Here is a 24,383-nt window from a genome sequence, read left to right on the forward strand (position 1 = left end):
CCCTCCCATCTGCTTTCTCAACAATCCTCTCCAAGAAGTTCTGTCACTCAGGCTTTTGCGTCTCACTATCTGCCATGATCTTTCTTGGGAAAACCACATTTCCAAGCTGGCCTCCAAAGCCAGTCGCCGACTGGGCATCCTCCGTCGTGCGAAGTCCTTCCTTGGCACACCTGAGCTCCTCACCACATACAAGGCTTTCATCCACAGCTCAATGGAATACTGTTCCCCCCTCTGGGATGGTGCTCCTGCCTCACACCTAGCTCGGCTTCACGCTGTTGAAACCAAAGCTTTCAGAATCATTGGAATCTGCTGTGATGAAGCTAACACCGAGGGCCTTTCACTCACTCACCGCAGGCAGGTTTGGTCGTCTTTCTGTCTTCTACCGACTCCTCTCCGGCCTTGCTCCCCCAGCTCTCTGTGCTCTGTCCCCCAAATATTCCTCCAGGTCGCACAAGATCTGACAGCAACCCTATTATGGTTAAACTGCCAAAATATGGGCTCTCTGCTCACCTTCACTCTTTCATTCCCCTTTTCTCCCGCCTCTGGAACAAACTCCCCCACTCCCTTCAATCCCACTCCTCCCTCCAGGTCTTTAAAATAGCTGTTCACCACCATCTCTTATCTTCCCCCATCCAAAACCTTGATCTTTTCTACTCTCGCTAATTTCACCCCAGATCCACTTTTTGGAAATTCCAACTTCTTTCCTGGAAGTCTTTGCAGTGTTCATATGTTTCATACCTCTTCCATCTCCCCCAAAGCCCTCGCCCTCCCACATTTCTCCCGTTGTCCCTGCTCTCAAATGTTGTGTTTGTGTCCTTCCCCCTCTCTCCCCATCTTGTCTGCCGCTCCCCTTAGTTTTTGTGTGTCGGTTTGACTTTTTGTGTGATTAATGTTAGCTCTTTCACGAGCCTCGATCTTGTATACAACAAAACAAAACAAAACAAAACACACACACACACACACACACACACACACACACACACACACACACACACACACACACACACACACACACACACACACACACACACACACACAATTCGAAATACAGACAATCAGTGCATGCCGAGTTCTAAAAGCATTGAGCATATATATGGATGCTAGTTTAGATCAGATGCTTCAATAGAAATCGATTTTTATGAAAAACAATCCAATGTTGTCTTCGTGACATCCCTCCTTTACTTGGGTGATAAGTAATCAACACAATTTCTAAAGAAGCTTACTTTAAAGGTTAGATTCCTTCACTTAAAGGTGCGATCTTCTGCGTTATACAGACTCTCCTCGAGTTACGACGGGGTTACGTTCCGACAAGCAGGTCGTAAGTCGAAGTTATCGTAAGTCGAATCACCCCTCATGGACTTATTATATATTACTTATTACATATTTCCAAGTTCGCATTCCACCATAGCATCATTTGTTGAAAGTCATGCAGCTTAAATCCCATAATCCAATCCAATCCATTCACTGTACAATAAGTAAAATAAATAAAAGGGTTGGAATAAAATACTTTATGACATTACAATGCGTTTTACTGTACAAAAAAGCTCACAAAAATACACGTACATAAAGAGGTACGTTTCTGCAGCTAGTCCTCCATTCACGTCAACATCTTCTCCATTTCCTGGATAGGCCCTTGTTGCTTCTTGGTGATGATGGTAGCTCCCATGGGCGCCCATCCTTCCACAGCTTCTCGGATGGGGTGTTTATCCTTCAAGATGGTGGACACAGTCAAATGTGAGAGGCCCAAGTCATGTGAGATGGCGGCCATGCTTTTACCATTCTCGAGCTGCCCGATTATTTTGATCGTTAACTCCAGGTCGATCGCCTTCCTTTTCTTTTACTCCGATCCATCAGTGGATGCACTCTTCCTCTTGCTAGACATGATGATGGCAGTACGGTACACACACACTTATAGGCGATGTAATGGAGTATAAGGGATGTTGTCAGCGTGAGGCACAAGGAGCAACTGAGATTTTTGCAACGGTCGTAAGTGCGCGTCGTCGTAAGTCGCCGACGTCGTAACTCGAGGAGAGTCTGTATTGCAAATACGTTGACAAGTTTACAAAACAAAGTGTCTCGTTTCATAGCTTATATGGATAAGGTGATGCTTGTAACAAAAGCAAGTCTGCGAATGTAAAGAAAAACATCCGTTTCATTCCCCAGAATTTTTTTTTTTTTTTTACAGATACCGTGGAAGGTAAGTTGACTGGTGCCCGTGCAGTATCACTTTGCAAAACCCCAGCCAACCTCATCCCTCCACTCCTCAAAGTTAATAGCAAGCAAATCCTGGTGATTTTGGAATAGGATCAAATATAGAGAATCTGGCTTGACAAGTGCAAGAAAAGAAAAATAATAAATAGCACAAATTGTTTGATTTTAAGAAATGAGAAAACTCTCAATGTGTCAAATGAGACGAAAAAGCCAAGTAGAATGTGAAAGGGTCCAATACTTGAGAAGCAAACGAGGTTCAAGTGAACAGAAAAATCTGGACATTGTGGAAGAAATTGCTGCAGTGATTCATCAACAGAGGCAACATTTGATCAACATTAATAGAGGCAAAACCAGTCTTCCTATTCTCAACCATAATTTGGTGCTAGCTAACAATCGGTAGATGGATGTCTGTTGGTAATCCAGAGATGGTAGCAAGGATCTATTGGCAAGCTAAGCTTGCACAGGTGTTCTGTCAGCACCTTTGGAAAGACGACGTCAAAGTGCCATTCCACGTTCACTTTCGCGACTGGGCAGCTACGCTCACGGACGTCTTGTGTAGGACTGCGCTGTGCTGCTGCTCCTCCTCAAGGAGCTCCAGGAATTGAGCGACACCATTGTGAATAGATGTCTGGTCTTCGAAGGAGCAGCCTTGGAGCACCCATTGTTTCCCCAAAGCCAGAGGCTCAAGCTCAAGGAATTTCCTCACCTACAAGCAAAGACAGAAAACACATCTTTAGAGGAAATATTTTTGGATACAGAGAGTCAAAGCACATGGCAATGCCCACAAAGATCAAATAACCTCTTATTGGGGTCATACTGTTGAGGCAGATGTCATCTGACCACCTGCTGGATGGATGCAAAATGCTTTCAAATGTGATACTATGCAGTCATGTGTTACAAGTCCACAACACCTCGGCTGAAGGATTTTCCAACACTCCAGTGCTCCAGAGGTTTGCTGTTGGGATTTTGCAGGTGCCAAAGTTTGTTTGGCTTCATCAATGCTTGCTGTTAGCAATTTACTTTTGCTATCTCACCAAAGTGCTGAAAAAAGCAAGTAGAGTCTCAAATTAGAGCAGCAAAGCGATTCCTCTACATTCTAGTGTTCACAATAAGCATATCCTCAGCATCTCTTCATTCAATTCGCAAATTCATTCAGGAAAATATACATATGGTGAAGAAAGAAATAGATGGAAATTTCGCTTCAGCAATTTGGTATGAACCCCGCATATTTCACCGTGACATCAAAACATTTTTCCTTTGATTTTCCGCAGTACTGTGTGGGCCTCAAACTGTGCAAAGCAGGGCCTGTTTTGACCTGGTCCGTCCTTGGTAAAGATCCACCCCACAAAGTTTTGGCTTAGCCATTTTAAAGCTGGCTCGACATCAAACCACTCCACCTCGTACACATGTGCACGGCTGCCCAGAAAACTCACTGCCGCATTTACCACACTCAAGAAAAACATTTTTCTTACATAATAAACATGCCCACAAAATGAGAGTGGATAACCGAAAGAGAAAGTACTCAACCTCTCCATTACCTCAGGATGCAAAGCAAAATTTGTAATATAGAAATACACACTGCACAATATGCAGTGTGTGTGTGTGTATATATATGTATGTATGTATGTATGTATGTATGTATATATATATATATATGTATATATATATATATATATATATATATATATATATATATATATATATATATATATATATATATATATATATATACACAGTATATATATATATATATACACAGTATATATATATATATACAGTATATACATATATATATATATATATATATATATATATATATATATATATATATATATATATATATATATATATATATATATATATATATAACTGTAAGAAATAGTAGAAACTCCAAAGTACGAGCAGGGCGTCTCATTTGTATTGAATAAATAATCGGTAGATTAAATAAGACGCGGACGTAGCTTCAGGACGTCGATCTTTAATTGTCGACAAGCTTTCGACCAACAAAGGTCTTCTTCTGAGTCTACAAAAACAGCAGGCATGTATATCAGTCAAGTATGTATGGTGATATGTGTGTGAGATGTGTGATGTGTGTAGAAAATGCATACAGAAGGAAGAGCCACGCCAAAGTTCACTCACCAGCCCCAAGTTCAACGGAAGTGACCGTTTGCGTTATATGCACGTGCACCCTAACTGTAACGTGCACCCTAACTGTAACGTTATATGCACGTGCACCCTAACTGTAGATTTCCTCCTTGTTGACAGTTATTTCCTTATTCTGTGTATTAGGTTAAGGCTTTGTCTTCCATTAATTAATACTCCATTGCACCGAATTCAAATAGATAGATCCCCTTTCATTTTCATTCCCAAAGCCTCTATTGCCAACTGCATTCGCCGCCATTGCCCATGTGCTCCAACTCGGAGAAGGGCGTGGCCCGCACACCATCATCAAGAGGTGGAACCAAGAAGCCCCTATGACCAACCAAGAATGAGTGGGTATGGCTCAAGAGGGCGGGGTTATAAAACCCGTTGCATCAGCCCCCACCAAGAGTTGCGCCAGAGACGGCAGATGAGTCGAGACGAGCCCTCGGAGAGAGAAGGGAGACGCGTCCTGAGGTGAGCCAGAGAAGCAGCTTTGGCTCCACCAGCAGTTTTGGCTCCACCCGTAGTTTTGGCTCCACCAGCAGTTTTGGCTCCACCAGCAGTTTTGGCTCCACCAGCAGTTTTGGCTCCACCAGCAGTTTTGGCTCCACCAGCAGCTTTGGCTCCACCAGCAGCTTTGGCTACACAAGCAGCGTTGACTCCACCAGGCAGCGTGGGCTCCACCAGGCAGCTTCGACCTGTTACCCCACGGGAACCAGGATCGGCGGCATCGGTGACCGTCGAGGTCCAGCCCGACGTCCTGTGCGGGATCAAGCCCGAATCATCTGCCCCAGCTGAACCTTCCCATTCCTCCTTCCAGTCATTCCTGCCTCCATTCCCCAGTCGTGTAAGTGTGATCGTAGTCTGTCTTTTGTCTTGTCCTTGGGTTTCTAATTAAGACTGTAGGTAAGCTAATTTGCACTGTGTCTCCTTGATTCCTTCTGTCTTTATTTTATTATCCTTCCTTCGCCTTGGTTTCTTTTGGTTGTAAATAGTAATAAATCCTATTCGTATTTCCTACCTCTTGTCTTCTTCTTCTTCACATCCGTCATCTTTGTCTTTTCCCAATTGAATACCTGCGGCACGATTTGGCCAACGTTCAGAATCGGGTCTAGTAATTGTTAACGGTTCGGGCCGCGGCTGCCATCCGCTCGGCAAATTACCATCTTATCCGCGGTCGCGAACAAAGCTGCTCACCAGCCTTTCCGGAGGTCACGGTGCAGCTTCAGGGACCCCGTCGGTCAGTGACAAAAGAGGGGACTAATCCCCCCTCAAAGGGGAACCATAGGCCGACGTCGGGTTCCGTAACAATATATATACACAGTCACGTGAAAAAGTAAGAACACCCCATGTAAAGTTTTGCCTTTTTCAACATATTTCAACTTTCTATATCTATATATATATATAGATATATATATATCTATATATATATCTATATATATATCTATATATATCTATATATATATATATATCTATATCTATATATATAATTATATGTATATCTATATATATATATATCTATATATATATATATATATCTACATATATATCTATATATCTATATATATATATCTATATATCTATATATATATCTATATATCTATATATATATATATCTATATATATATATATCTATATATATATATATCTCTATATATATATATATATATATATATATATCTATATATATATATATATATATATATATATATATATATATATATATATATATATATATATATATATATATATATGTATATATATATATATATATATATATATATGTATATATATATATATATATGTATATATATATATATATATATATATATATATATATATATATATATATATATATATATATATATATGTATATATATATATATATATATATATATACATATATATATATATATATATATATATATATATATATATATATATATATATGTATATATATATATATGTATATATATATAAACTATATATATATAAACTATATATATTGTTGCGAATATGGAATTTGGCCTCCATATCCGCTTGTAAATATTCCCCTATTTCCCCAATACTCCCCAACTATCCCCAATCCCCCATTCCCTAGTCCCATTGTCTGTAAACAACAATCAGTAGAGCCGACCTTCCCCTTTTTCCCCCATTAAATGTCGTGCCCAGGTCCACCGCATCTCACGTAGACAACTTTCGGACATCTTGCTAGTTATTCTTAGTCTATGTCAGTTAAGGACTCCTTTCCATTAATTCTGACTCTTCGTTGCACCAGAATGTGATTATATGGCACCAGTAGTGAGTTTAGGACCTTTCCCATACCTCCTTCCATCTTCTTCCCCAAACAACAACTACAACTACAACTACAACTACAACTACAACTACAACAACAATTACAACAACAACGACGCTGCACCGGGGGAGTGTGCGTCATCACACCGGCTCGGTTAGCCGCCATTGACAATGCGCGCCGGACCATGCGCTCCACGGGGTTACCACGAAGGGGCTGGCTGTCAGCTCCTCGTCAAGGGCGGAGCCGGTAACCCCCCCGCACGCACCCAATGAGAAGCAACGAGCCGATTCCATCTGGGGCGGAGCTAACGAGCCGAGGGCGTGTCACTCCCCGCCGGATCTACGCAGCCACTTGCCGGATGTGAGGTCAGATGCGCCCCCAGCCTGGAGAGAGAAGTTGCCACGTACGAGCGCTGAATACCTCCCCGCATCTCTGGACCGGACCGAGTCGATTCTGACCTTTGAGCCCAGGTGCACCTGGAGCCATCGATCCTGCCTTTCCTAGCCATCAAACCCCGTGTGAGTCAGCCTTTTGTCCCGTTTATCTGTCGTCTGTTGGGAATAATATAAGATTGTGTCTAAGTGCTTGTCTTTCTATGCTGTACCTCTCGTCCTTGTAATCTAACCTTCCGTAACAATATAACCTCCTCCGGAGGTCTTGAGAACTGAACCCTGGGTGTCGTGTCATTTTAATCCCAGCCGGGTGTCCTTTTCCTTTATTGACCTAGCGCAGCGCGATTAGTCAACGTTCGGGTATAATCGGGTAACTTGTGCAGACGTGGTCATACCAAAACCGCTCGGTAAATAACATCTAAGCCACGTCTGTAACAATTGGTGTCGAGGAGTGGAATTCGAACCCGGGACTAAATTTATTAGGCCCAAATTTGTAACAAGTAGAATCGATTCGGAGCGCGTTTCCCGCGCGAAATTATAACGGCCGAAATTTGTTTTGTTGTATAAAAACCCGAATTTTGAAAGTCGCGCTATGGCAGACCAAGACAGCTGGGGTCCGGTAGGGGAGAGTGAGGCAGGGTCGGTCCAGGACCAAATTGAGGGACATGAGGGACAGGAGGAGAGCGAAGCAGCGAGGGTAGCAGACGCACAAAATAGCGTCGTTGTGCCCGACATTGCGGGAGCGCAAAATGGCGCCTCGCTGATCACCGCGCCCGCGACCGTGGCAGCGCCCCCGGTGGATTGGAACTTGTTTTTCATACAAATGAAGGCCCTTATGGCCCAGAATAGCGAGAAATTGAGGGAGGACATGGGGTCCAATAGCGAGAAATTGAGGGAGGACATGGGGTCCAATAGCGAGAAATTGAAAAAGGACATGGGGGCCCAGATCGGAGGGTTAGGGAGTAGAATAGAGGGGTTAGACAACGGGATAAAAGAGGTGAGAAATGGGTTAATGGGGGTAGAAAACAGAATGGCCGCTCAAGAGAATCAGATAGAGGGAGTGAAACATGGGTTAATGGGGGTAGAAAACAGAATGGCCGCTCAAGAGAATCAGATAGAGGGAGTGAAACATGGGTTAATGGGGGTAGAAAACAGAATGGCCGCTCAAGAGAATCAGATAGAGGGAGTGAAACATGGGTTAACGGGGGTAGAAAACAGAATGGCCGCTCAAGAGAATCAAATGGAAGGGATGCAAAAAGGGTTAGAGGGGTTAGAAAACACCATGGAAGGCAAATTGAGGGACATGAGGGACCAAGCGGAAAGGGAAGTTAACCAAATGGGGCAGCAGATAGAGGGGGTCAGAATGGGGGTAGAAGCCAAACTGGATGCTCACAGGGAGGAAATGGAGCAGATGAGGGTGGCATCTGGGCAGGAGATGCAAGTGATGGGAGAGGAGATCAGGAGAGGAGTGAGTGAGGAGGTCGGAGGAGTGCGCGAGGAGGTGAGGCACTGTAAGGAGCGCATGGAGAAAGAGGTGAGAAAGGGGACTGTAAAATTGCAAGGGGGTATAGAGGAGTTGACGCTGGGAGTAGAACAACTGACAGTGGGACAAAAGGAGTTGGGGGACCAGGTAAGGAAGAACACAGCGGTAATAGAGGGTTTAAAATCGACACAGAAGGAGATGAAAAAGGACGTAGGGGTAATTAAAAAAGAGTGTCAGACGGTACATGAGGACCTGACGAGGAAAATGGACAAGGTGGTAGAGGTGATGGAGGCTAAAGAGCGGGAGGTGCGGGAGCACATAGAAAAAAATAAAGTGGAGTTAGAGGAAGAACTTAAAGGGGCGCACGAAGAGATGAAGGAGGTGAAGCAGAAATTAGAAGAAGTGGAAGAAGGGGTGAGCGAAATTAAGAAGCGACGGAGAGAGGATAAGAAAGAGATAAAGGAGGAAGTAAAAGAATTGGTCCAAAGTCTGTGTTCGGATCGTGATGATGTGCTCATTAACCGGATGAGGGATTCGCAGGTGATGGAGGAGAAGCGAAGAGGAAGAGGACCCGGTGTAAGTGGTGACCAATATGGTCTTGCGTATGATGCGCCAGGGGATTTAATAAGCTTGGGGGTCGAGATAGACCCGGGTGTTCGTGAGAGGCCGTGGGTGAAGTGTGCGACAGGTCTGGTGTGCGAAAAAGGAGGTGAGCGAGAAAGTCCGACTCTGGGGTGTGTGAGGAAAAAGTGCGTGCCAAGGAGTGAGGGTGCTGGCGAGAGTGAGTCGGTCGTAGCGCGTGTGCGAGGGAGCATGTGGAAGCGCGGTGTGGTGAGTGTTACAGAGGGTGTGACGGGAGAGTGTGCGCGAGAAAGGTGTGTGACGGACAGGCGCATGAGGAAAGAGTGCGCTGTCAGAAGTAAGGAAGAGTGTCCACCTGTGGTGAGTGTTACAGAGGGTGTAACGGGAGAGTGTGCGCGAGAAAGGTGTGTGACGGACAGGCGCATGAGGAAAGAGTGCGCTGTCAGAAGTAAGGAAGAGTGTCCACCTGTGGTGAGTGTTACAGAGGGCGTAACGGGAGAGTGTGCGCGAGAAAGGTGTGTAACGGACAGGTGCATGAGGAAAGAGTGCGCTGTCAAGAGTAAGGGTGAGTGCGCTGTCAAGAATGGAGGTGAGAGTAGTGAGAGTGACAAGGAGAGTGAGTTGGTTGTGACAGGTGAGCGAGGATGTACACCTGGGATGGAAGGATGCACACCTAGAATGGTAGAGCGTGAGTGGGAATGCACGCTGGAGTTGGTAGTGAGGCACGTGGTTGGGTGTGCGAATGAGAGCACACCTGTGATTGTCACAGAGGAGGTGACAGAGGAGGGGGTGCGAAGAGGTGTATTGGTGAGGTGTGCGACCAACGAATGTGTGCCAAAGTGTTCGGTGGTCAGGTGTGTGACCAAGGCTGTGAGTGGAATGAGAGTACCGAGGTGTGTAAGGAAAGGTACGAGGAGCATGGAGACGGCTGAATGTGTGAGCAAGGAACGGGCTGCGGGGTGTAAGAATCCAGGTGAAGCATCGACGGTAACCAGGTTAGAGGTTAGGTCGACTTTTAGCCGAAGCGGGCCCTCGGTGCGTGCCGGGCCTCGCTTTGAACGGCCGCGTCCGTGCTCCACTAGGTGGAGCGGGCAGCTGGATAGGAAGGGTCGTCATGGCGACCACGTTTTGTTGAGACGCGCCGGCAGGTCGAGATCGGGACATTGGATGGCTCCACGCCGAGGTGGTGCGTGGGATCTCGGCCCGGGTAAGCCCCCGTCCCTGCCCCGAATGCCGGACGCATCCAGCCGCCGGCACAAAACAACCAGCATCCATGGCTTGGCTTTACGAAGCCGGGCTTTGGACAGGAATTGGCGCACCGAGAGGCATTAGTGAGTAGACGGGTGATGAGGATAGTGTTTTGGACCCAAAATTAGAGAAAAACAAAATTTGATGATTGGCAAGGGATTGGCAGTAGTGATTGGCATATGATGGGTAGTGATTGGCAAATTTTTGATTTGTTGAAATTTGATGTGCAAAATTGGTAGTGAGAGACCCCCGATGTGGTGGGATGGCATCCCTGCCACCCTTCCCATGTGTGGGGGCAAAGGAGCACGAGATTATGGGGTGTGTGGCAGTGAAAACTAGCCCGGGTGGGTTAGGTTATATTGTAGGGATCTAGAAGAGATTGACATTAGGTAACGTTAAGTTTAGTTAGTGACTGATACCTGTAGTGGGGACGCAGGTAGTTTAGTGTGGATGATAATGACGTGGGAGCGCAATAGTTTAAAGGGACGACTGGGAAGCGCAAGTTTCAGAAGGGAGTAGTTAGCTGAGATGATGCCGTGTGTGTGAGAATTGAACAGGTGTGATTGCACAGGTGTGCAACTGGACAGGTGTGTGGAGCAGTGTGTGAGTAATGAGTGTTGTGGATCAGCGCGAATGCGCTTGGGGAGAGAAGGGTGCAGGTGGCACCAGGTGTGAGAGCACAGGTGTGCAGGTACAGGTGTGTGGAGAGAGTTGGAGTAAGTGGTACGGAGTGGTGTGCATGGTGCGAAGGTGTGGATGGGGGAAGAGTGGACCCCTTTCACGAGTACCCGGGGCGGGTAGTGTAAGTGTTAGGTAGAGGGTACAGGTAAATTGTGGTTGGATATTGGCATTTGTGGTGCGGTGGCAGAATGGTGTTGTGGATGGGTGCATTAGTGTTGTGGAAATGGCTGGGCGTGTAGCCTGTTAGTGTGTGTAGTTGGTTGGGCACTCCACCACTGTGAGGATGTCGGCCAGGTGAGGCCGCAGGTGGGCTCTGGGAGCCGGTAGAGTTGTGGATGGGGCCCGAGGATCCGGAGGATGGACCCGGGTAGCCCAGTGCCAGAGAGGGCACCGAGTGGGGAGAGTGCCAGAGGGCCTTCCCCAGGTAGTTAGGTTAGGGTGAGGAGCAGGTAAGCTCGGAGGCAACTGCAGTGGTGGAGGTGTGCAGGTGGGTAGACCCACTGGGAGAGGTACACGCCACAGCCCAGAAATTGTGCGAGGGCACCGGGAGATGAATTGGGGGAGTGAGACCCCAAATTGAAAGGCACCACAGGTTGGCCAATGGGAATTGGTTTTTAGAACCCATAGTGTAAGAGGGCCAATGGTTTGGCCGGAGAAAGACCCCGGGTAGTGTAAAGTTGTTAAAGTCATTTAGGAAATAGTTAGGATTGATGAACCTGTCGCACCATACGCAGCCACTTACCTGTGGTGATGATGATGACTCCACATCTGTGTTTTCTTTGTTTGTTGCAGGAAATGAGATTGCTGTGGATTTGTGAGACGCATCACGACGTGGATGAGACATTGGGGTGATTCCATCTCTCCCTCCCTAGGAGGGACTGATGATGAATTGGTAATGGCAAATTATGATGTTGAGTTGGAGATGGCAAATTATGATGTTGAGTTGAAAATGGCAAATTTGATTGGTTAGGAGGGAGAGAAGACGAATTTGGTATATGGGAGGAACGGGGAAGACAGTAGGGATGTTTGTTGATTTGTAAAGTAGATGTTTATGGGTAGTGTTGTGTTTTGTGGATACAGTAAGGGGTAAGGGAGGGGCCATGTAGGTTACCTGGTGGGGGGGGGGGGGGGAGCGTACGGTAGGAACGTACCTGTCTCACCTGGTTCCCATGTGCCCCCAGTGTGCATTACCTTACATTGCGTGCACTTTTGCGCCCTTACCACCTTACTCACTTGTCTTTTCTTTTGTCTCCCACCTCCGAGGATCTGGCTTTGGGGTAGAGAGAGAGGAGAGAGAGGTGCTGGCTACGCAGTTGTGGGCCTGCACTTTCGCTGCTTGCTGCTTGGATCGATACACCATATGGACCGCAATGTTTGTGGCCACCCACCATGGACCGCAGCTCTTTTGCGGCCAAGCACCACCCGTGGATGGACCTATGGGTCAACGTGGCACCTATGCCATACAGGTGAACCACTTATAGTTGGCCCCCTGACGGCCACAATAAAGAAATGGACGCGGTTGGCGCCTTTCTTTATTTTGTTTAAAAGAAGTAAGAAGGCCAAGTGCACCACATGAAGGCAAGACCAGCGGCAGAACATCGGCCGGCTGCGACACCACCGGTGATTTGTAAACACTTTATTGGTGCACCGGATGGTGCTCACTGTGTGATGGGGTGGTGCTTGATGCTAGGAAGGGGTGCTCTGCACATTATTAAAGGCCGTAGGCCACAGAGCACTCGTGGGTTGGTGTATCGATGCTAGCATGCGTACTCTCTCTATGCATAACATCTGCATGTGTTCCTCCAAAAACAGGTCCTGGATCGTAGTGTAAAAATCAGCGTAGTCTTGTGTAAATAATGCTCCCTACCGGCTGTATGTTTAGTTTGAGGATTCTTTCCGGATTCGGTTATCCTGTGGGTGTGTTTCTGTGAGGAGAAGGGTGCAACGTCGCAGGGGGACATATTTACTCATTTGTGAATATCTGTAAAACTGTCGCACTCAGGGTAGAGTTAATAGTAGAGGGAACTACATTGCGTGCCACACTAAAGTAGGTAAAAATTTATCGGGTCGGGACGCCCCGAGGGTAGAGAAGGGTGCAATGTTGCGAATATGGAATTTGGCCTCCATATCCGCTTGTAAATATTCCCCTATTTCCCCAATACTCCCCAACTATCCCCAATCCCCCATTCCCTAGTCCCATTGTCTGTAAACAACAATCAGTAGAGCCGACCTTCCCCTTTTTCCCCCATTAAATGTCGTGCCCAGGTCCACCGCATCTCACGTAGACAACTTTCGGACATCTTGCTAGTTATTCTTAGTCTATGTCAGTTAAGGACTCCTTTCCATTAATTCTGACTCTTCGTTGCACCAGAATGTGATTATATGGCACCAGTAGTGAGTTTAGGACCTTTCCCATACCTCCTTCCATCTTCTTCCCCAAACAACAACTACAACTACAACTACAACTACAACTACAACTACAACAACAATTACAACAACAACGACGCTGCACCGGGGGAGTGTGCGTCATCACACCGGCTCGGTTAGCCGCCATTGACAATGCGCGCCGGACGATGCGCTCCACGGGGTTACCACGAAGGGGCTGGCTGTCAGCTCCTCGTCAAGGGCGGAGCCGGTAACCCCCCCGCACGCACCCAATGAGAAGCAACGAGCCGATTCCATCTGGGGCGGAGCTAACGAGCCGAGGGCGTGTCACTCCCCGCCGGATCTACGCAGCCACTTGCCGGATGTGAGGTCAGATGCGCCCCCAGCCTGGAGAGAGAAGTTGCCACGTACGAGCGCTGAATACCTCCCCGCATCTCTGGACCGGACCGAGTCGATTCTGACCTTTGAGCCCAGGTGCACCTGGAGCCATCGATCCTGCCTTTCCTAGCCATCAAACCCCGTGTGAGTCAGCCTTTTGTCCCGTTTATCTGTCGTCTGTTGGGAATAATATAAGATTGTGTCTAAGTGCTTGTCTTTCTATGCTGTACCTCTCGTCCTTGTAATCTAACCTTCCGTAACAATATAACCTCCTCCGGAGGTCTTGAGAACTGAACCCTGGGTGTCGTGTCATTTTAATCCCAGCCGGGTGTCCTTTTCCTTTATTGACCTAGCGCAGCGCGATTAGTCAACGTTCGGGTATAATCGGGTAACTTGTGCAGACGTGGTCATACCAAAACCGCTCGGTAAATAACATCTAAGCCACGTCTGTAACAATATATAAACTATATATATATATATATATATATATATATATATATAAACTATATATATATATATAAACTATATATATATATAAACTATATATATATATATATATATATAATTATATATTGTTGCGGATATGGGATTTGCATCCATCCATATCCGCTTGTAAATATTCCCCTATTTCCTCAATACTTCCCAACTATCCCCAATCCCCCATTCCCTAGTCCCATTTTCTGTAAACAACACTCTGTAGACCCGACCTCCCCCTATTTCCCCCATTAAATGTCGCATCCAGGTCCACCGCATCTCACGTAGACAACTATAGGACATCTTGCTAGTTATTCTTAGTCTATGTCAGTTAAGGACTCGTTTCCATTAATTCTGACTCTTCGTTGCACCAGAATGTGATTGTATAGCACCGTTAGGAAGTTTAGGACCTCCCAATACCTCCCCGCAGCTCTTCCTCACGGTTCAGCAACAACAACAACAACAACGGCGGCGGCACGGGGAGTGCGCGTCCTCACTCCGGCTTGGTTGGTGGGGGGTGTTGGGAGTGCACCAGGCCTTTCCAACGAGCCGCCATCGAGCATGTGCTCGACGGGGTTACCAAGTAGGGGCTCGCTGTCAGCTCCTCGTCAAGGGCGGAGCCCGGTAACCCCCGCACCCAATAGAAGCGGCGGATCGGTCCCATCTGGGGCGGAGCCAACGAGCCGAGGGCGTGTGACTCCCCGCTGAGCATGCGCAGGAAGAGGGAGGTGACGTCAGATGCGCCCTGAGCTTGGAGAGAGAAGGACGCCACATCCGAGCGCTGTGACACCTCCCCACATCTCTGGACTGGACCGTGCTTTATCCTGTCCCTGAGCCAAGGTGCACCTTGTGCTATCGACTGCCTGTCCTTCCCTGCCATCAATCCCTGTGTAAGTCAGTCTTGTTCCGTTTGTCTGTGGTCTGTCTGGGATAGATAAGATTGTGTCTAAGTGCCTATCTCTTCTGTGTCTTTACCTCATTACCTTGTAATCTACCCCTTTTCTCCACCACTAATTATATCCTCCTCCGGAGGTCTTGAGAACTGTACCCCTTGCGTCGTTTCATTTATCCCAGTCGTTGTGTCCTTTCCATCATTGATTTAGCGTAGCGCGATTTGGCCAACGTTCGAGTGGAATCGGGTGAGTTGGGGGTAATCGGGTAAACTGTGCGAACATGGCGGCCATTCCGCTCGGTCAAGCAACATCTTAAGCCGTGTCCGTAACAATATATATATATATATATATATATACATACACACAGACTTGGCATTTAATATGGATTTTTTTTTCTTCTTGATTTGGGTTTACTTTCTGAACTCTATATCAATCTGGTGAGTTTATTTTACCCTTCGGTGATGTCTTTGTTGAAAGAACCATGTCACCGATTGTCTTTCGCAGCAAGAAGTCAATAACAGGATTATATCACAGGTGGCGTGACAAAATGTAAGGACAGGTACATTTGACGACTGGCTTCACAATCAGGTATATAAGGGTTGTTGCATTCTGTATTAGTGGAAAACAACTGCTGCACATCTACAAAAGTTATTGCCGCTTCCTCTGGAGATGGTCCGTCAACTTGACAATGCTGTTTGTCATGGAGTGGTGGCTCTACGAAATTGTGGCATGAAACAGCATGCTATTGCTCGGTAGTATGGCATCACTCAAGGTCAGGTGTCAAAGATCCTGAAACGAAATGCTCAGAGGGGTGTCCCTACTCCAATACCGAGGCCAGGACGTCCACGCAGAACCACAAGGAGAGATGATCGCCAGCTGCACCGGTTAGTCTGCAATGGCCGTACCAAGTCAGCTAATCGGCTTAGGGCTGAGTGGCAGCAACTGACAAATGTGCCTGTATCCAGAAGGCTAGTAAACCAACGACTGGTTCAAGCAGGCTATCGTGGCAGGCGTCCCATGAGAAAGCCACGCCTGACCAGACAACACAGCCAGCGCCGATTGCAGTGGGCCAGAGAGCACCGTCAATGGCAGCTAGGACACTGGAATCACGTGACCTTCAGCGACCTGTCTAGATTTCTGGTCTATCGTCAAGATGGCCGCGTCCGAGTGCGCAGACAAGTGCATGAAGCCCACAATGAAGATTGTATAGTGCCAAGAGTCCAAGCTGGAGGTGGTGGGGTGACCGTTTGGGCTGCTTTTCATGCAGGGGGCAAAACTGACCTGGTTGTTCTGAATGGAAACCTGAACCAGTTCAAGTACAGGGCCATTCTGGAAGAAACATTGCTTCCATTTGCTCGTGCAGCCTTTCGAGGAAACTTTGTCTTCCAATCATCGTGCTTGCATGATCCAACACTTTCTTGCTGACCGTGGTGTAGAGCATATGAAGTGGCCTGCCATGTCTCCGGATATGAATCCAATAGAGAACTTGTGGGCAGATTTAACGCGTCAAATCGACAACTTGGACCAGCAGCCTGCCTCTGCGCGTGAATTGCAGCAGGCTATTGTCACTGCATGGCAAGCGATTCCTGTCCAAACCTTGGCAAATCTCGTGAACAGCATGCCTCGACGTGTACGTGCTCTCCTGAATGCTCGTGGGGGTTACACAAAGTACTAAACTGTAATTTTACTGTCTGTAATCCCAGTCATAATTTAGCTTTTGTTTTTGTTGAAAATTTTTTTGGCTAATGTGCAAAATAAAGAGATACTTCTGGAAAACGTACAGAAGTTTAACACAGGACTGTCCGTGAATTGAGTTTGACATCAGTTTACATCACTTTCAAGGATCAATTTATTTGCTTCAAAATGTCAAATGTTTTTTGTTTCTTTTAAAGGTCACATTAACAAAATCTAGAATAATTTCAACATAATTCCAATGAACTTTTGGTTCTAAGTCATCTTGAAAAGTAAGTTCACCCCCACAAAAAAAATATTCCATATTAAATGCCAAGTCTGTATATATATATATATATATCTGTGCAGTGTCTGTGTTATCTTATCACTGAACTACTCCCTCAAACTTTTGTGAAATCGTACCAAACTTCTGGTATGCACATATCTCTCCCGTCGGTATGTCCTAAGGGTATTTTTTGGAAAATGTTCCTATTTTTTTTTTTTTGGGGGGAATTTTTTTTTTTCCCAACTTAAGTTTTCAACTTCAATTGTTTATAAAAGGTAATATCACGTATATTACAAATACATTTGTGCAAAATAATTGTTTGAATTATGATTGGTGTAAACCATGACAAAACGGCAACTTGGGTACATTCATTTATCTATATATCTACATATCTGGGCAGTGTCTGTGTTGTCACTTAACTACTCCCTCAAACTTTTCTTTCCATGGTTGTGAAGTGTTTTTAATAACGTGGTGGTGGTTTTGAATCATGTGGTGGTGAGGTATTTTGAATAATGTGGTAGTGAGGTGTTTTTAAATGACGTGGTGGTGAGGTGTTTTTAAATCACGTGGTGGTGAGGTGTTTTTAAATCACGTGGTGGTGAGGTATTAATAATTACATGGTGGAGAGGTATTTTGAATCACGTGGTGGTGAGGTGTTTTGAATTATGTGGTGGTGGGTGTTTTGAATTACATGGTGGTGAGGTGTTTTGAATTATGTGGTGGTGGATGTTTTGAATTACGTGGTGGCGAGGTGTTTTGAATTACGTGGTGGTGAGGTGTTTTGAATTACGTGGTGGTGAGGTGTTTTGAATTACGTGGTGGTGAGGTGTTTTGAATTACGTAGTGATGAGGTGTTTTGAATTACATGGTGGTGAGGTGTTTTGAATTATGTGGTGGTGGGCGTTTTGAATTATATGGTGGTGAGGTGTTTTGAATTACTCGCAACGGTATCTGCCCTATGGGCGGGGCTTCAATTTGGAAGCCCAAATGAAAAGGCACAATATCAGAAATTGAAGGTTTAAAAAATTTTAAATGATTCATATAAACATCCGTTGAATCATATCACACACAAATCATCAAAATCTAAACAGTATCTTTCGAATTTCAATAAAAGCCACATCACTGTTCATATCGGTAAATATTATTCCATCGAGTTTCAAATCGTGATCGATACACTATGATCATGATGATCGTGATCGTGAATCGTGATCGATAATCGTGTGCACAATCGCTATGTCGTTTGTACTCCCGATACGTGTACCAAATTCCCGATACGTGTAACTGTACCAAATCAACAGTTAAAAGGATTTTGAGCCGATAGCTGTTACGGCCTTGGCAAGATCGATGGAGACAGCGATCTGTTAGCGATCGATGGAGACAGCGATCTGTTGGCGTATTCACCGCCCAAATAGCTATGTGGAATTTTCTCATGTGGAGATTAAACGTTACAGCTGTTACGGCCTTGGCAAGATCGATGGAGACAGCGTTTATTATACTTTTAATGAAGGACACTGTCTCAAGCCCCAGTCCCCATCACGGATGGGGCTCAGCAGTTTACCCGAGCCTGACGGCGAAGGGCAAGGTACACGCTGGCTCGTCCAGTGTAGCGCGCGTGCGGCCCCGGACATCGAAGGGCATTAAACGTTCATTAAACATTAAACGTTCATTAAACATTAAACTTTCATTAAAGGATTACGAAACGAAACCGTCACGTCATACACTACCGTGAACACATACATCGTCACAATGAGAACATCGTCACAATGAACGTTATGCGAACGTGAATGTTATGCGGGAGTCCAAACCTGAGAATACTGGAGACCAAAGCTGAAATTGGAAAAACTAAATAGCCTATTTTACTCCTGGAGATCCCAGAATTACCCACACAAAATATCGTTTCGATCGGTTGAGCCGTTTTTGCGGTACCTTCGAACAGACGGACGGACATTTGGTGAATTATAGTAAGATGTGGTGGTGGGTGTTTTGAATTACATGGTGATGAGGTGTTTTGAATTACGTGGTGGTGAGGTGTTACGAATTACGTGGTGGTCTGGTGTTTTGAATTTTGTGGTGGTGAGGTGTTTTGAATTACGTGGTGGTGAGGTGTTTTGAATTACGTGGTGGTGAGGTGTTTTGAATTTCGTGGTGGTGAGGTGTTTTGAATTTCGTGGTGGTGAGGTTTTTTAAAATTACATGGTGGTGAGGTTTTTTTAATTACATGGTGGTGAGGTTTTTTTATGATGTGGCAGTGAGGTTTTTAAAATTTTGTGGTGATGAGATGTTTTGAATTACGTGGCCTGGTGGTGAGGTGTTTTGAATTACGTGGTGAGGTGTTTTGAATTACGTGGCGGTGAGGTGTTTTGAATTACGTGTGGTGAGATGTTTTGAATTTCATGGTGGTGAGGTGTTTAGAATTACATGGTGGTGTGGTGTTTTGAATTCCGTGGTGGTGTGGTGTTTTGAATTCCGTGGTGGCGAGGTGTTTTGAATTCCGTGGTGGCGAGATGTTTTGAATTACGTGGTGGCGAGATGTTTTTATTACATGGTGGTGAGGTGTTTTTAATTACGTGGTGAGATGTTACAAATTATGTGGTGGTGAGGCGTTTTGAATTACGTGGTGGATGATGTAACTTTACTTTTTGATTTACCATCGTATATACAGTGCCCTCCCCTCCGTAAGTATTGGAACAGTTAAGTCAAATTTGGTATTATTGCAATACTGTCAATAAATTTTGTTTTGAGATCAATAGATGAACAAGAGTACAGAAGGTCAGCTTTTATTTCTTGGTATTTATATGTTTTATCATTGCAGGACAGCACTTTTTATGTTCAGCCCACCATTTTAGGTAACCAACTTCTATCTACCCATCCCAACTCTCTCTTCCTCATATGTGGTGATTTCAATTGTCACCATGCCAGTTGGCTGGGTGTGGGTACCTCTCTCACCAGCCATGGCTCTTCAGCAAAGGACTTCTGCGACTCACTGGGACTGACACAATCTGTCAATTTCCCGACCCGGATCTCAGTCAACGGAGCATCTTCTCTTCTGGATTTGGTTATGACTACCTTCCCTGAAAAAGTCTGCTGCTCTTCTTCTGCTCCAATCGGCTCATCTGATCATGTGCTTGTGAAAGTGGACATCTCTCTGACCATTCTCAGAGAGCCTCCTCAGCGTCGACGAGTCTGGCATTTCACTCAGGCCAACTGGCACGGTCTTCAAGCAGCCATCAATCATCTGGACTGGTCTCCCATCTCTACCGCCTCTGACATCAACTCATCCTGGGAATTCCTTCAAAGTAAATTGCTCTCTCTCATGCACAGATTTATCCCATCTTGTCTTCAGTTGTCATACCCTTCCTCCCGTCCATGGTATACAGACTCCTGTGGTGAGGCTGTTGCCCTGAAACAACTTGCTTTCGTCTCCTGGAAAGCAAATCCAACGGAAGGAAATCTCATTTCCTTTCACAAAGCCCGAAACAAGTGTGTGTCCACCCTCAGGAGAGCCAGGAAACAATATCTCACCATTCTCAAGACCGAACTCTCTTATCTGTCTCCCTCTTCCAAATCCTGGTGGCGTCTGGTCAAATCTGTTTCTGGTGTTTGTTCCCCCTCCATCCCCTCCCTCACCTCAAACGGCTTAACGGCTGACTCCGCACGTGAAAAAGCTGAATGCCTCAACTCTGTGTTTGCCTCTAAATCTTGTGTCCCAAACCCATCCCTCTCTGTACCCACCATACCCAGTCGTACCCAGCTGCTCCTGGACTCTGTGTCCTTTCCTCCTGACAAGGTGGAAAAGTTTCTGTCAACCCTCGACTCTGATTCTGCAACTGGTCCTTACGGCATCAGCCCACGGGTCCTAAAATCATGTTCTTCCGCTCTTTCACTCCCTCTTTCTGTTCTCTTCACCCTCTCTTTTGCTCAAGGTCATCTGCCATCTGCTTGGAAATCAGCCAACATCACCGCTTTGCACAAAAAAGGTGCAAAAACAGATCCTAGCAACTACAGACCAATCAGCCTTCTCCCAATTATCAGCAAAGTCATGGAATCCATCATTGCTTCAGATATGAAATCTTTCCTCTTCTCCAATGGCTTGATCTCTGATCATCAATTTGGTTTCAGACCTGGTCACTCTACTCTGGACATGCTGCTTCTGCTTTCTCAACAATGGATGGAGGTCCTCAACGCCAAACAGGAAATTAGAGCCGTCTCCCTTGACATTTCACGTGCCTTCGATACGGTCTGGCACCCCGCTCTGCTCACCAAACTCTCCTCCTTTGGTATCCATGGAAATCTCCACGCATGGCTGGCGGACTTCCTCTCTGGTCGTAGTCAACGTGTGGCCCTGAATGGGTTTCTCTCATCTCCTCTTCCTGTTCAGGCTGGAGTTCCCCAAGGTAGTGTTCTGGGCCCTGTGCTTTTTCTGGTCTTCATCAATGATCTCTCTGACTCTCTTGAAAATCCTCTCTATCTCTTTGCTGACGACTCTACTCTCTGTCGCTCCATTCCTCATCCCTCAGATCGGCAGTCTGCAGCCTCCTCACTCTCTGCAGACCTGGACAAAATCACAGACTGGGCAAACAAATGGAACATGTCTTTCAATCCTGATAAATCTCACACTCTTACGATGTCTCTCCGAAAAGACCGACTGGAAAACCCTCCCATCCGCTTTCTGAATAATCCTCTCCAAGAAGTTCTGTCACTCAAGCTTTTGGGTCTCACTATTTGCCATGATCTTTCCTGGGAAAACCACATTTCAAATCTGGCCTCCAAAGCCAGTCGCCGACTGGGCATCCTCCGTCGTGCGAAGTCCTTCCTTGGCACACCTGAGCTCCTCACCACATACAAGGCTTTCATCCGCAGCTCTATGGAATACTGCTCTCCCCTCTGGTCTGGTGCTCCTGCCTCACACCTAGCTCGTCTTCACGCTGTTGAAACCAAAGCGTTCAGAATCATTGGAATCTCCCGCGATGAAGCTAACTCCAAGGGCCTTTCACTCACTCACCGCAGGCAGGTTGGTGGTCTTTCCGTCTTCTACCGACTCCTCTCTGGCCTTGCCCCCCAGCTCTCTCTGGGCTCTGTCCCCCAAATATTCCTACAGGTCGCACAAGATCTGCCTGCAACCCTCTTATGGTTAAACTGCCAAAATCAAGACTTTCTGCTCACCTTCACTCCTTCATTCCTCTTTTCTCCCGCCTCTGGAACAAACTCCCTCACTCTCTTCAATCCCACTCCACCCTCCAGGTCTTTAAAACAGCTGTTCACCACCATCTCTTATCCTCCCCCATCCAAAACCTTGATCTTTTCTACCCCCGCTAATTTCGGTCCCCTTGTGTTTTATACCTCTGCCCCCCCCCCCCCTTCCCACGCCTCCTGCCCCCAAGCCCTCTCCCTCCCACACTTCTCCCTGCTCTCAAATGTTGCGGTTGTGTGCTTCCCCTTCTCCCCCCATCTTGTCTTCTGCTCCCTCTTTTTGTATATTTTGTTTGTCTGGTTGATTTGTTTGTGAAATAAATGTTAGCTCTTTCACGAGCCTCGATTCAGTATTCAAAAAAAAAAAAAAAAAGCATAAGTATTGGAACAGATAACTGACAGGTGTTTCTTGTTGCATTGATTGTTCACACATAAGAGGGCTGTGAATGTCTTGTCTTGGTTTTAGCCTTTGCTTTTGCCTTGGGAGTCTGCCTACGGAGTAAGTAGGCATAAACCAACATGAAGACCAGAAAACTGTCTGTGAAAGAAAAACTAGCAATTTAAAAGCTGAAAGAACAGAATAATCCAATTAGAACCATAGCGCAAACATTGAGCAGAGCAAATACAACAATTTGGAATATCTTGAAAAAGAAAAATAAACCATTAGTGCACATAGCAATAGACAACGGCCAGGTCGGCCGAGGAAAACAAATGCAGTTATATATATAATAACCACCTTTAGAGGCCATTTTTCCCCGCAAGCGGGGGTTGGCCTTTTTCGGGAACCGTGGTTGTTGTTGTTTTTTGGTCCCCTTTTTGAAGCAATGTTTTACGGCCGGATGCCCTTCCTGACGCCAACCCTTTTTGCCGCCTTTAACGACAAACAGGGAATTACCAGTGAACTGGTACTCAATTAGCCGACCTCGGAAGGATGACAGGCTGAGTCAACCCCCCTGGCGTTAATTCAGCGATCGACCGGGATTCGAACCCAGGATCCTAGGATAAGCAGTTGATGACAGAAAAATCAAAGCTGTGAATAAAACCCCTCAAACAACTGTCAGTGACATCACCAACGACCTCACAAGTGCAGGGGTGAAAGTATCGCAATCTACCGTTCGGAGAAGAGTTCGACGGCAGAATGAATTACTTACAAAGGCTACACCGCAAGATGCAAACCTCTCGTCAGCACCAAAAATATTAACCCTTTGATTACGGATGATGTCCCGTGCCGCAACCCGCGAAAAAGTTTTGTGTACGGATGACGTTACTACACGTCATTGACTATACCTATAAATAGATCGTCAGTACATGGTTGCATTACCGTAATGCCAAATTAATCCCGTACCGGGGGTATTTTTATCAAAAAAAAATTCCGTACTCAAAGGGTTAAGGCCAGATAAGAATTTGCCAAGAAGTACAGAGGTGAGTCATAGAGTTCTGGAACAAAATTTTATGGACAGATGAGACCAAGATAAGCCTTTACCAAAGTGATGGAAAGGAGAAAATGTGGAGAAAGGAAGGAACTGCATATGATCCCAAAATACTACCCCATGTGTGAAGCAGGCTCACTCATCTTTATTGATGATGTAACTAATGATGGCAGCAGCAGAATGAATTCGGTAGTGTACAGAAACATTTTGTCTGCCTATATACAAGAAAATGCCTTCAAACTCATTGTGCAGCTCTTCACCATGCAGCAAACAATGACCCAATACACACTGCCAATGCAACCAAGGAGTTCATCAGGGTGAAAAGTGGAAGGTTTTAGACTGGCCAAATCAATCTACTGATTTAAATCCAATGGAGCATGCATTTCACTTGCTGAAGAGGAGACTAAAGTCAGAAACCCCCAAAACAAACAACTGAAAATGGCTTCAGAATCTCCGCAGTGGTTTTTTGCATACCTCAAATGGGACTCAAGGTGGACTTTTTGGAGTAATGGCTTCCTTCTTGGCACCCTACCATACAGGCCAGACTTGTGGAGTGCTTGGGATATTGTTGTCACATGCACACAGGAACCAGTCTTTGCCATAAATGCCTGTACCTCTTTTAAAGTTGTCATTGGCCTCTT

The 24,383-nt window shown here is 45.8% G+C and overlaps 1 protein-coding gene across 2 annotated transcripts in view; it reads right to left on the minus strand.

Annotated features, from left to right (window-relative positions):
* Positions 1 to 960: 960 nt before the first annotated feature.
* The window catches only part of ARL15 (ARF like GTPase 15), a 96,953-nt gene continuing 73,530 nt past the window's right edge, over positions 961 to 24,383 (minus strand). The window contains exon 5 of one of the 2 annotated variants that reach the window (XM_068107618.2): positions 961 to 2,917. In XM_068107618.2, coding sequence (XP_067963719.2) covers positions 2,726 to 2,917 — 192 coding nt within the window. In that variant the 3' untranslated portion in view covers positions 961 to 2,725. The remainder of the gene's footprint in view (positions 2,918 to 24,383) is intronic. The other variant, XM_068107619.2, reaches the window with a different exon arrangement.

Source organism: Myxine glutinosa, chromosome 2, assembly GCF_964187855.1.
Source record: "Myxine glutinosa chromosome 2, kmMyxGlut1.1, whole genome shotgun sequence".
Taxonomy (NCBI): Eukaryota; Metazoa; Chordata; class Myxini; order Myxiniformes; family Myxinidae; genus Myxine; species Myxine glutinosa.